This window comes from Grus americana, chromosome 1, assembly GCF_028858705.1.
Source record: "Grus americana isolate bGruAme1 chromosome 1, bGruAme1.mat, whole genome shotgun sequence".
Classification (NCBI taxonomy): Eukaryota; Metazoa; Chordata; class Aves; order Gruiformes; family Gruidae; genus Grus; species Grus americana.
In genome coordinates this window covers 57,188,243-57,200,504 of record NC_072852.1, presented here as the reverse complement: position 1 = coordinate 57,200,504, position 12,262 = coordinate 57,188,243, and the positions used below count along the sequence as shown (strand labels likewise).

The following is a 12,262-nucleotide window of genomic DNA, read 5'->3' as shown; positions in this document are numbered from 1 at the left end:
TTCTACTCCTCTTTAGAGGATCCGGGTTTGGGACCTGGCTTGCTTTTTTCCGGTGGGGCCGGCGGAGGCACCAGCCGCGATGCGGCTCCGCCGCGGCCTACAGCCCCCACAGGGCCCCGCGCCGCCGCCCGGATGCCGCGCATGCGCACTACGCCACCCTCCAGAGCGGCGCGTGGGGCCGCCGGGTCGGGGTCGGGCGCCTGCCCTGTGGGGACAGCCGCGGCGGGAGGTGGCGAGGACGCCGCTGAGGAGAGCGGGTGAGTGCCGGCGGGGCTACCGTGGCCGAGCCGGGGGTGGCGGGCAGCGGTGGGCGACGGGGGTCCTGCCCTCGGGCGGGAGGGCTCGGCGGGCCGCCCCTCGCCCTCCGGGGCTCTTAGCCCTGCTCCTGCCCCCCGCGACGGTCGGGCTCCCCAGTGATGGTGGCGCCACCTGTGAGGTGCCCCACGCACACCTCGCCCTTCCCCTCCCCCCCTGCCGTGCCCCTCGGGCAGGAGGGGGACTAGAGCCGCTGGGGTGGCCCTGCGGCCGGGGCTGTCTGTGGGGCGGGGGGTGAACGGCCGCGTCTCCGCTTCCCGGCCCCTTCCCGGGCAGGGGCGCGGGGGGAAGGGAGGGGGCCCCCCCAGGGACACCCCCCCTCCCCAGTCCCCGGGCAGGCTCCCGCTCACCTGCTGCGCTGACGCAGGGTCTGGGTTCCGCCGAGTGACTCATGTTGTGCACAGCTTCATCGTCAGGCTCCGTTGGGTTGGTTGGGGCACGTTCTCCCTGTGGGTGTGCTCTGCCTGCTCCCCGCTTCCCCAGGCTTTGCTGTCTCTCCCCCACCACCTACCCCTGCTCCCTCCAGCTCCCTGGGATATGCCACTCCCGTAACCTGCCTTTTCTCTTCTCCGTGGCTCTGACTCTCAGGTGGTGTCGTCCGTCCAGCACTGCCATCCTCATTTGCTCTCCACGCCTGCGTCTTTTCAGAGGTGCCCCAGAGGAGAGACAGTCTGTCTCCTGTCTGGCTGGGTGGAAGGAACAGTCACGAAACAGAGATGGAAATATGGCAGTATCCTCTAGGCAGTGGGCATAAATAGACACATTGCAGGCCCTGTGATTGCCAGCTGTAATAAATGTTAGAAGGAAGTCAGGAGACAAACGTAATTTCTAGTGTCTGGTGATGTAAATTCAAGGCAGTGAAGAAACACCATGACGTGGATTTAAATCTATTTGCAGGCAGTGGTTCTGGGCTCTGGAACAGCTGGTGTCTCTTCACAGAGCTGGTAAAGGTGGGACAGGAAAATTTTCTTCCCTGTGCCTGCTTTTCTTCCTTCCTAATTTTTTGAGGGATGTCTGAATTTAGGTAGGTACTTTTCTTCTAAACAATTAGATTTCAGTGTTGATGTGTGGGGTTTTTATGTGATGTCATAGCTTCCTACTTCATGATGTCTCAGCCTTACTCTGTATGGCTTGCTGTGATGTTTCGGGAGGGGAGTGGTGGGAATAAAGTAGTAAAAGTGCCTTGAGGAGATGGAGGATCCTTTAGTGCTAATAGATGGGAGAGAGAAGCAGTCTGGTTGGAATTAGGAACAGTAGGTGGTCAGCAGTGAGAGCTGGATCTAAAAATCACTCAAGAAGGAGCTACCAACCTAGCAGGATTGGGGCACTGCTGTGCTTTTGCCGAGATGTTGATCAGAATACAGTTGCTTGCTGTATAATCTGAATTGTAGAGTATTTTTTCAGCTGCTACAGAGTCTGGAGTGGTGTGCTGGAAGGAAACAGTCACTGGAGTGAAGATGTATTTCATTATGTATTTCCAGATCTGTATGCTCTGTGTGTGGCTTTCCCTATGCAGAAACAAAGGTTGGATTCCTACCCTGGAGAATATGTGAAGTAAAAGGGAAGGAAGGGTGTGAGAAGAGGCATGACATGTCAGGGTGGGGACTGGTTGTGTCATATTAATATAAAGTTATGTTAATTCTGTATTTAACAGATTAAAATGACAGGTGCCACCTTTCTTAATTCCTGTTTAGGATAATGTTTGGATAATGTGTCTTGGTAATCTCAGGAAGATGTCGTTCATAGTGACTCTTCCTCTGAAGAAGGGCAAAGGGAATCCATGGGGGGCAGCAGAGAGGAGGGGCATATTTCCAGAGTAAGTGCACGGTCAGGGGGATGATAGAGTTAATATCAGAGGTGAGAGAAGCACTGCACACCTGCTCAGGACTGAAATGATTCTCCAATTTTGTGGTCTCTGCTAATGTAATTTAGGGATTTTTTGTTTGTTTGTTGTGCTTTTAACTTGTTGCTTGCTTTCCTGCAAGATGGTATCTTTTGCAAATACCAGTGTTCCAAAGGACCTCAACAATCTTAAAATCTCAAAATATTTAGCTTAAAATCTCAAAATATTTAGCTTTTTAAAATCAACATCTCTTACCTGAGGTGGTATGGTAACAGTAGTGATTATTGGTTAAGGGATCAGTATGAAATGAGCCGCTAGTCTCAGTGCCATTCTTAGTGAATTGGTTTGTGTGTTGCAAAATTGCTTACCATGTTTGGTATTCAGTATGCTTTAACAAAGGAATCAGTGAGTGTGCTCCTCCCAAGTGATACCTCATTTGAGCTTGTAACTGTTTTGGAAATGAAGGGGATGATGTCTGTCTTCCTGGCTGTTAATTGCAAACTTCTCACCAAAACATGAGAAGGAAAGAAAACTTTAGAAAAATAAATCCTAAGGAGTATCACAACTTTATCTTCAGTGATAAAGGTAAGGTACCTGATATTTTGGTGTATGTGGTACTACAGCTCTTCTAACTAAATCAGTGGTGATCCTAGTTGGTGATCTGGATCACACTGGTGATCCTAGTTCCTATTCTAGCTCAGATAGATAGGATATAGAGATTTTGCAAATGTCAAGTAAAATGAGGTAGACAAGTAGCTTCGTTGTATATAGTGAGTGCAGTGTCCTAAATGTCCCCCATGAGACAGAGAAGTGTTGGCACTTCAGGTTTGTACCCTTAGCAACACAAAGACTTGTTGAAACTTTTTTTCTATGCCACCTTTCATCACATGGCCAAGATTTTAGATACATGAAGCTTACACGGGGTAAGTATCTGGGAGCGTTGGAGAAAATCTCACTTTTCACCTGCGTTACTGTTGACACCAGGTAGGGAAGAGGAGGAGGATGTCCTATCACATTTGTTTTGTTTCTGAGGAAGTCTCAGCTTTTTTTTTAAACTGGAATGCAACAAGTTATATTGGTAACAGAGCAATTCTGTTTCTAGCTTAAGGAAAAAAAAAAGAAAAAAAACCCCTAGGAGAAATGAAAACACGTTTGTTTTATGAGATAGCAGAAAAGAAGATAGCATATTGGTATTAATATGACTACGAGAACCGTTGTCACTGCCCAGTCAGTGCAGTATTTCTTGGCCATGAAGAGCCTGATGACTGAGAGATGAGAGAAGATGTCCATAACCTGGATATTTGTTCTGGAGAAGATACCTTCCTGATTGGGGGGTTTGTCTTGTTTTGTTACAAATGTTAATGATCATTGTATATTTTCCTTTTTTTTTTTTTTTTTTTCTTTTTCCCCTGAGTTGTCTGTGCCTATAAACTTATGCAGGAGCAAGATCTAAGTCTAACATGACATGCTAGATAAGAGCTTTGCAAATAGTCCCAAGAGGTGTTTTGGGTGTTACTAGCCTCTTCAGAAAGTTGAGTACTAGAAAGACAGAGCCCTGAAGGAGGAAAATTCTTGAGTGCTGTGGGATACATTTTCCTTAAAAGCCATTTTCTGGAGCCAAATGAAGTGAGACCTGCTTAGAGTCCTGCTAGGTGAATCTGATGGTTTTTTGCTATTATCAGAGCAAACAAGAATTACAGGAATGTGACCTGAATGTAGCCTTCCTTGCACCTCACCAAGAGAATGGCAAACCCTGACAGCTAAAGCTTTGCAGATCCATCAGGGGCTGTATCAAGGAAGAGCTGCCGTTTTTCAGGCTGTTTTTCCTTTGTCACTGGGAACAGTAGGATGAGACCAGCTTGAGAATCGAATTTGCACCTGAGGCAAACCTACAGGGCTAGTGCTGGACGTAATGGAGAGAGCCTTGGATGGCACCGCTTGTCACTGCTCAGGATAGGAATGTTGTATAAAAGACTTCATAATATCTGTCTTTAAATAACTGTCAGTAGTGTCTTTCAACCTTTCTTTGATTGTTATAATCCTGCATCTCTAACAGAAATATTTTCTTTCAAACTTCTGTATAGCAAATGAAACTGGGCAGTTGCCATTACCTTCCACAGACACCTTATAAATAGTTTGCAGACTTGCAGATGTTCATGGACCGGAAGGTAAAAACCACTTGTGGAGAGTTTTGGGGAAAATTAGTTTCTGTAGAGTTCTGCAGAAGTGCCCTGGTCCTGCACCATGCTTAGTCAAGTGAAAGTGTCCAATTACTGTGCAGAAATTGACTCTCATGGAAGAAATGTTTGGGGCCCCCTTAGACACTAATAAGAAACCTTTGAATTATATTTGCATAGTGGTGTTTAAGGTGGAATTGCCTTTACCCTAAGCCTTGAAGACCAGGGTGATTGCAGACCTGCCTTTTAGCATGCATGGGTTTTCTTCCCTCTGTGTTGGAAGCAGGGAAATTTTGCTGTACAGTGAGAGTGGACAGCTTGCTAGTTTGTATCCTGGCCTTTTTTGCCATCGTCATTCAATGCAGATTAAAAACAGCAACTGTTGTTCCAGTGCTCGATCTATTGTAATCCTCCTGTGTGAGACGGGAGGAACACTCTATGTTCCCATCACGTATCCTCTCACCTCTCAAATAATGGGAGCACCGAGAAAGGGGAAACTCCTCCTCTTCTGATCCCAAGGGTCTTGGCAAAAAAGAGGTTCTCCACAGCAGTGCAGTTCATGCTTAGCAGGCACCAAATATCTGCTGTGTAAGGAGAGACACCCTCTGCTTTCCCTGGCTAAAAGTGTGGTAGCTTTTATTAGCCACACAGGGAATCAGCACAGCCATAAGTAAGTTTGGTTCTGGTTTGTTGTGGTGTTTTTTTCATGAGCCACATGGGGGAAGCCTTTATTATCTCCAGATTTTAGAAGTAAGAACTTCAGCTTTTTCCTGCATAAAGGATCAGCTGTCTGCTTCGGAGCCAGATAAATAAAAGGCAGTTCTGCTCTGAAAAGAAAATACATGTTGATATGTAGGAAATCTGCATTCTACATAAGTAGGTGTTGTGTAGGGCTTTTTCTTTAGAGGAAAGCTCAACACATTGAACTACAATCAGGAAGTCCAGCTGTGGTCTGTCTGTCCAATATGTAAGTGGTAGGAACCAGGATTTCGCTTTTTCACATCCTTATTTTCAAAATGGAGATTAAATGGATACGAAACTGGAAGTTACATGTTCTGTTCCTTTTGCATTAACTGGAAATGGCTCAGCACCTTCAGCTCCAGTGGGGTGCTCTCTGTCATCGCAGCAAGCAGACTTGCTGGACATCGATGAGCACATGGAGCAGATCTGTTGCATGGAAGTACCTTTTTGTTACATTTCTGCACGGAATTACATTTGCGATGTGGCTAGGAGTCTACAAGGTGCTTTATAGCAGGGGACACAGAGTTCCAATTTACTTTTTGTTGCCTCTGTTACCTGCTGCTCTTACAGTGCCCTGGGGCAGCTGTGGGGAGGCACTTTGCCCCATCACACTCCTGCAGCCAGTATGTGATCCCATCTGGTGACGGGGCAGCACTGGAGTCCTGAGCGATGCATCTGCAGTCAGCGACATAACACTGTTAACAGCTTGCCGTCCTTCCTGCCTGCCCACCTGGCTCTGCAAGGCTGTCACAGCCTTCACCTTTGCTGCTTTCCAGGTGCCACGTCCCCCTTTCTAGGCCTGCCATAGGCTTTTATTTTATCTCTGATTCATTTTCTCTGTTACAAGAAAGTGGGCTGAGGGCAGTTAAAGTCCCTCAACTTTTCATTCCAAGTCATGGGCTAGAAAGCAAGCTACCACCTCAGCACATCCCTCCTGCCCTTGTAGCGCATTGCTCAACACCCAAAGCAGTGTCAGGCTGGTTGTGGTTTGTAAGCCTCAAACAATTCCTGGAGTGACCCAGGTTCATCAACACCACATTGATTCCTTAACCAGGAGTTGGCGTGTGTCAGTGTCTGCGTGGAATTCTGCATCGCTTAAAAATCCAGGGTGTCATGGTGCGAGGGGCAGAAATTATCTGCATCTTGTCCACTCCTTGGTCAGGTACGTGGCTGTGCTTTGTTCGCTTTACTTGTTTGTGAAGTTGGAGTTTTCTTCTGGCTGTATACGTGCAAAGCAAATATTGACTTGTGGGACTAATGGCATTTGCAGCTCCGGGATATGCTTTTGCCTGACCTCAGGGAGAAACTGATGGGGGAAGGGAAGGCAAAGGGCTTCCTGCTGAGAGCACCCCTTGTGCATTTCATGGGGCAAGTCAGGATTTTAATTAGGAAAACAAAGCTTTCCTAGCTGCTTGATTCAGTGCCAGGTCTGATTTTTGTCTGATTTCTGAGAGAGGAAGGGTCAGTCTAAATGTTAAATTGAATGCAATCTACATGGGATTTTAAAAGCTGAGCTGGAAGAGACTTGTAGCACTAGACTGAAGTGTGTGGCCTCCAGATGAGTACTGTGGCTTTTCTCCCTTTATTAAAAAAAAAAAAATAGTAGTATGTTTTGGAAGAGAGAGAATAGAGAGCAGTGGAAACCAGCTGACAGTCCAGAGGTGGCAGTGGGATTTACTGTGTACAGTGTTGCTACATGTTCAAATTAAGCATAATGGAAAGAAGAGTTTTTCCCCATGCTAGCTTACTGTCAGAGGAAGTGTTGTATATGCTGTTCCTATGACAGTGGATGAAAATAATTCTAGAATGAATTGTTATGCTTGTCCTGGTCCTTCTGATGACGTTCGCTGACAGCTCTTGCATAGTTACTAGCTTTCAGCATACAAAACCATTGCTTTGTAAAACTTTCATCTTCTGCACAGTCTATTGCTTTTTTGGTGACTTTTTGGTGGATTCTTTTTTGTTGTTGTTGTCGTTGCTAAAATCAGCAGGGGAAGAACACTCCTGGGAAGGAGTTTCTGTCCCAAAATAAAGAGCCTACTGAAAGGCTCCCGACAGCATCATTTCATGCCTGGCACATCCAGGCGCTACCACAGCAGGCTTTAGTGGAGATCACATGGCAAGAGAGGCCAAGCAAGTAAAACATAGGCAGCAGGAGATTGTTATCTGGTGTTTGCAAGAAGCAGGTAATTGAAATCTCTCATATCACAGCTGTGTGGAAGAGCAAGCGTGTCCAGAGGAGGTTTGATATTGCCAAGTGGAAGTAAATTTGCAGGTCTCCTTTGCAAACATCAATTTCTAAAGGACACCTATGCTGGAAAAGAAACTAATTGGATAAAATCCTGCACAGGGTGTATTTGCAACTCCAGTAAAGGTGTTGCAGCTGGAGTGCTTCAAATAATGTACCCGTAGAGACTGAAGTCAAAAAGTAAAGTTGTAAATAACAGGTACCATTTGCATTTTAACAAAAAATGGGTTTCTTTCAAAGTGTGAAGACTACCTGTTGGCTGACCAAAATTGCTTTGTATAGAAAACTTAAATTGCCTTTAAACATGGGAGATGCTTCTTAATGCATGGGTGAAAACTGGTTTTAATTTGAGAGTTCTAAGCATTTGGGAGTTGCCATTACTATTTGTTGGATCTGATGTGTTTTTTCCTTTGTATCTGTTACTGTTGCTAGTTTTCAGAAGTGTGTACTGTGCAAATAACACAGCTAAGTTAGCCGTAGCATTTTCATGCATGCAATTTCACAGGCTTCATGGGAGCCCCTTTTGTTACTTGCTGTCTCCTGGCTAGGAGAGTTTGAGAGTTGCTTTAGGTTTATATCCCTCAGTCAAAGGAAAGAACTTACTGTATCAATCCCATATGCCAGATATCCTCCTCCTCCTGCCTTGCAGTGGGTGGTGCCTGGCTGTGTCAGGGAACCTTCCTCCCAGTTCCTGTGATGCTTTACTGGAGGCAGCGTGGGAGGGGGCAGAAAGCAGGGTGATGAAGACCTACAGGGCTGACACAGTGGCCTCAGCACCTTCTCCTGGAGACACCTGGCTCTGTGGGCTGTCCCCAGCATACCACCTCCTTGTGCCACAGCAGGAGCCTTCTCTTGGTGTGATTCACACTCCTCACTCTGCCCTTCTGCACACCCCAGTGCCAGCAGCAAGGTGAGCCTCTCCCACTCTCTCTGGGCCCCGTTGCAGATGGGTGCTTGCAGGAAGGTTTCTATAGGAACCAGAGGCAGGAAAAACCTGCCCACCAAGTTCAGTGCTCTAATGTCAGGGACAGGAGGGCAGGCAGGGAGGGGAGTGATCTCCAGCAAGGCGGAGGCCAGTGTGCGATGACGTGGACAAGGGAAGGTGTTCCCCTCTGCTACACCTGTCCTGGGACGAGGAGGGACTTTTGGCCTCGGCACTCGCCTGCCCTGCTTCCCGAGCACCGTGGTTAATTCCCTTGTACGGGGAGTTTTCTCATCTACGTGCCTAACACGCTGGCCCAGCTTCTCCATAGCAGGTCAGTTCAGCAGTGATTGTGCATGCAATGGAGGTTAGTAGTGACCGAGGAGGATCCCTACTCACAAGCTTGAGGCACTGAGCACGGATTCAGAGCACAGGTAACGAGAAGCATGGCAGACATACCGCGTGGCTGAAACAGTGACTGTGTTCCTAATAGTAGTCATTGGAAACAGGGTTAACTGGGTGGAGGGAAGGCAGGGGAGAAGGACATATTGCAGGCTCAGGAACAGAGCAGCTGTGGTTGCAGGGCAGTGATAAGCCTGAAAAAAAAAAAAGCATCAAAATACATTCACAGTGATGTTGAAAGGGGAATAAGTATTGTCAGTGAATTTACCTGCTTGGTGTGCATGCTGTGTGCGTTGCCGTGTAAAATGAGCGTGCAGGTGCTCACTTTGTAATTCTTGTTATGTCTTCAGCTACTGAGGGAAAAGTTGGTGCTAAGAGAATAAGTGGGGCTAGAGTGATAGGAAGGATAGAAGAGTGTTTACAGAACTCGTGGATAAGCAACTGGCCATTGTATGGACAACATTACTTCTCAGAAACAAAAGCTGAACTTTTTCTTGTTCAGTTTTTCTTTTTTTTCTTTTGGTGTCAGAAGATCAGAGTGTCTGTTCATCCATGCCAGCCTTTCTCATGCAGAGAATTGTCTAAATCTGGGAGGAAGAAGTCTTATCATTTGTGTTCTCAGACACAGATGCTTTTTATGCTTTTGCAATGTTTTACAGCTGTTTATCTTGGAGTGCTGTAGCAAGCTACTTCCAGGCTGCAAGTACTCACTGGAAAGCTCACTGAAATGCAAAGGCAATATAACCTTGTACTACTGAGCACTATAAACAACTCAGTACCTGCTGGATGAATCCCTAGGGTTCCTTCTTTTAGTGGTTTGCAGATATAAGTAGCTTTACTGGAAAGGGGAAGCTGGAAAACCCATCCCAGACCTGCAAATGTTAGTTTGTCCCAGGTTCTTTCCCAAGTAAGTACGAGTGACTGATATATCCCAGCACTGGCTTTATCTGCTTGGCAGAGGTAGCTCTTGCTGTCTGCCACACACAGAGTTATAAGGTTGATCTTAAAGTCCAAAATCTCTCTCTCTGATTACTGAAATATTCCATTCTTCTCCTGGAAAACCCCTATAAAAATCTGCTGTATCATGAAAGTAAAGGGGGGAGCTATGCGGGCTGTTTCGTCATCTCAGCTCTATCACTTGATTTAGTTTAGAGGAACCTGGCTCCTGGCTCATTGCAGAGGTACTCAGTAGCATGTTGTCCACATCCTAGCCCTGTTTGTCACAGAAAATCCTTGTCAGAAGCTTTCCCAGCTCCATTAAGGGAGCTATATTCCACACTTTGCTCCTGTGGTTTGTGATGCTCCTCCTAAAATCTCTTTCAGGCTTATTGCATCTAATAATACCTTCTTAAACCCTTTTCACTATTCCAATCCCTTCTCCATGGACAGTGTATTCAGAGAACGATGATGAATAGTATGGTTTTTTAGTATTGATAATTAAGCACAGGACTCGCAATACGTGATGGAAAAGGCGATGAAAGTTGACTTGATTTTTGACATTCTTGCAATCAATGCTGTTACTGTCACAAGGAATTTGTTAAATGATAGTGTGCTGTTTATAGCTGATGGGTAGGTATGAAACCGAGAGGAAATTCCCATCTCTGGAATTTAATTTTCCTGTGGGGGAACTTAAATACTAAGGGATTTAATTTTCCTGTGGGGAAGTTGTGCGTGAGGGGTCTGTCTTTTCCCCACCATGTTCTTACATGATAACTGAATTCTCTTATCACCAATTTTTTTTTTCTTTTTATAACAGGATAGTGACCTCTTACCTCTGAGAACAGCATTTCTGGACCTGCAGACAGCCTCTGCTACTCAGCCTTACCGAGCGCAATGTCAGGTGAGCAGAAAGAAATGGACACAGTGCCTTCTTGTTTGGTTGCTTGTTCTTTCTTCAGCTGCAACTTAGTAAAATACAGTTACTGGTTCCAAGAGCCATTCTTTGCGTTAACATACTGTCCGGTCAAATTGGGGGAGAGGAAATTGCCCCGCTCTTTGTGACCCAGCTGCCTTTTCACTCAGGGTGAACTAGGTTCGTTCTTTTACCCTGTACTGAAGCCTGCAGAAGCTGCTTCAGCCATTGAACATAGAGGAGGGAGGAGATTGAAATGTAGTCTGCCTTCCCCATTTTTAATAAGATATGCTTGGTTCCGTTCTGCTTCCAAGATTTGCCCCAGAGTGGGCAGCTCACTTATGATCTGAGAGATTTTTTCTGTACCATGGTAGCTCTAGGGCAGGCAGAAAGCTGAAGAATTATTGGAGTTCAACTGCAGACTACTGAACTTTACTAAAACTAGATCTCCTCCTTAGAGTGGCCAACTCTCCCACCCCATATTTTTGTCTAAGCCTTCCTTCCTGGTCCAGCTGGTTATTTCAGGGCATATAACCTTGAGGGAGACTATATTTCATAACCAAGTAAACCTTTTTCTTGGTGATGTGCGCAGTTGAAGACCTGGGACATCCTTATCTGCTTCAATTGCAAAACTTGATGTCTGCTTTTATTCCAAGGGAAGCTATTCAGTGGGACACTACCTGAGATTGGAAAGATGCTTATGATAGGCATACTTTCATTGCTGCAGCTCTCTATACGTGGTCTGGCAATATCCCAGCCCTTCTGGAGCAAAGGGAGCAGTTGAGCATCTTGCTGAAGGCTCTGATTTCCCATTTTGGTGCCTCAGTGACAAAGTTTCAGGGAACTCTGGAGTGCTGCTGATGCTGGGGTCAATGTCTCCGTAGGAGGTATTTAGTTCTCCATAATAATTTTTTTTAATGGTTCCCCTGGCTTGGCACTGACTGCACAGCTTTTCCAAGCAGAATAAAGATCACATGATGCCATGGAACTATTTCTCTTCCCTAAAAGTCCCTTTCTTAGAGGGAACTCCATTTGGCCTTTCTGCTTCTTTTGCTCAGTAATAAGGGACAAAACCATCTGAAATTACTTGCTTCCTTGGTGAAGTGGGAGCTGTCTCAATGTCTAGAGTAGCAATAGTGACAAACTGCTGAGTGAGCCCTTGCTGGGACAGTCTTTATTGAGTATGTGTCTTACCAGGGAGTCCTTCCAGGTTTTCACTGCTATATGTTGATCTCTTTGTGTTTAGGCCATCACACTCCCTCTGCTGGGGGTCCCTTCTCAGCACTCACTCCCAGCATTTGGCCTCAGGAGATCCTGGCAAAATACACACAGGTATGGTATAAGGCAGGGAGGGTGTGTTCTCTGGCTCTGCACAAAAGTAAAGGGACCCTGGTGATTTCTGGTGGTCTCTGAAAGCCACAGGGAAAAGGATGCACTCTTCATCCGGTGGTTTGGTTACGGACACTTGTTTGCTTCTTAAACTTCATGTGTTTTGTGGCTGCATCCTGGCTCTTGCAAGAGGATCTTACAGAGCACGAAGAAACTTGTGTGAATTATTGCCCTGCTGTTTTGCAACTATTGCTCCACTGTACAAATGTTGACACCCTCAAAGGAGTCTCTGTCACCATCGAGCTACTCTGGATGGCTTGTGCATGGCAGGAAATGCTAGTCTCAAGACTTGTCACCAGGTGGGCAGAGCAGGAAGGAAGGAAGCAGCTGTGGAATTTCATAACTTACCCACAGTGTTTGCTGAAGGCCAGCT

General features: G+C 46.2%; 1 protein-coding gene across 6 annotated transcripts in view; it reads left to right on the top strand.

Annotated features, from left to right (window-relative positions):
* The first annotated feature begins 118 nt into the window (after positions 1-118).
* SGSM3 (small G protein signaling modulator 3) overlaps positions 119-12,262 on the top strand; it is a 30,521-nt gene continuing 18,377 nt past the window's right edge. For 2 of the 6 annotated variants that reach the window (XM_054819370.1, XM_054819336.1), the window contains exons 1-3: positions 119-257; positions 10,405-10,488; positions 11,747-11,832. In XM_054819370.1, the coding sequence (XP_054675345.1) occupies positions 10,482-10,488; positions 11,747-11,832 (93 nt within the window). In that variant the 5' untranslated portion in view covers positions 119-257; positions 10,405-10,481. Of the gene's footprint in view, positions 258-903; positions 1,340-8,001; positions 8,235-8,268; positions 8,581-10,404; positions 10,489-11,746; positions 11,833-12,262 lie in introns of those variants that run through there. The other 4 variants (XM_054819344.1, XM_054819354.1, XM_054819363.1 and 1 more) reach the window with 4 other exon arrangements.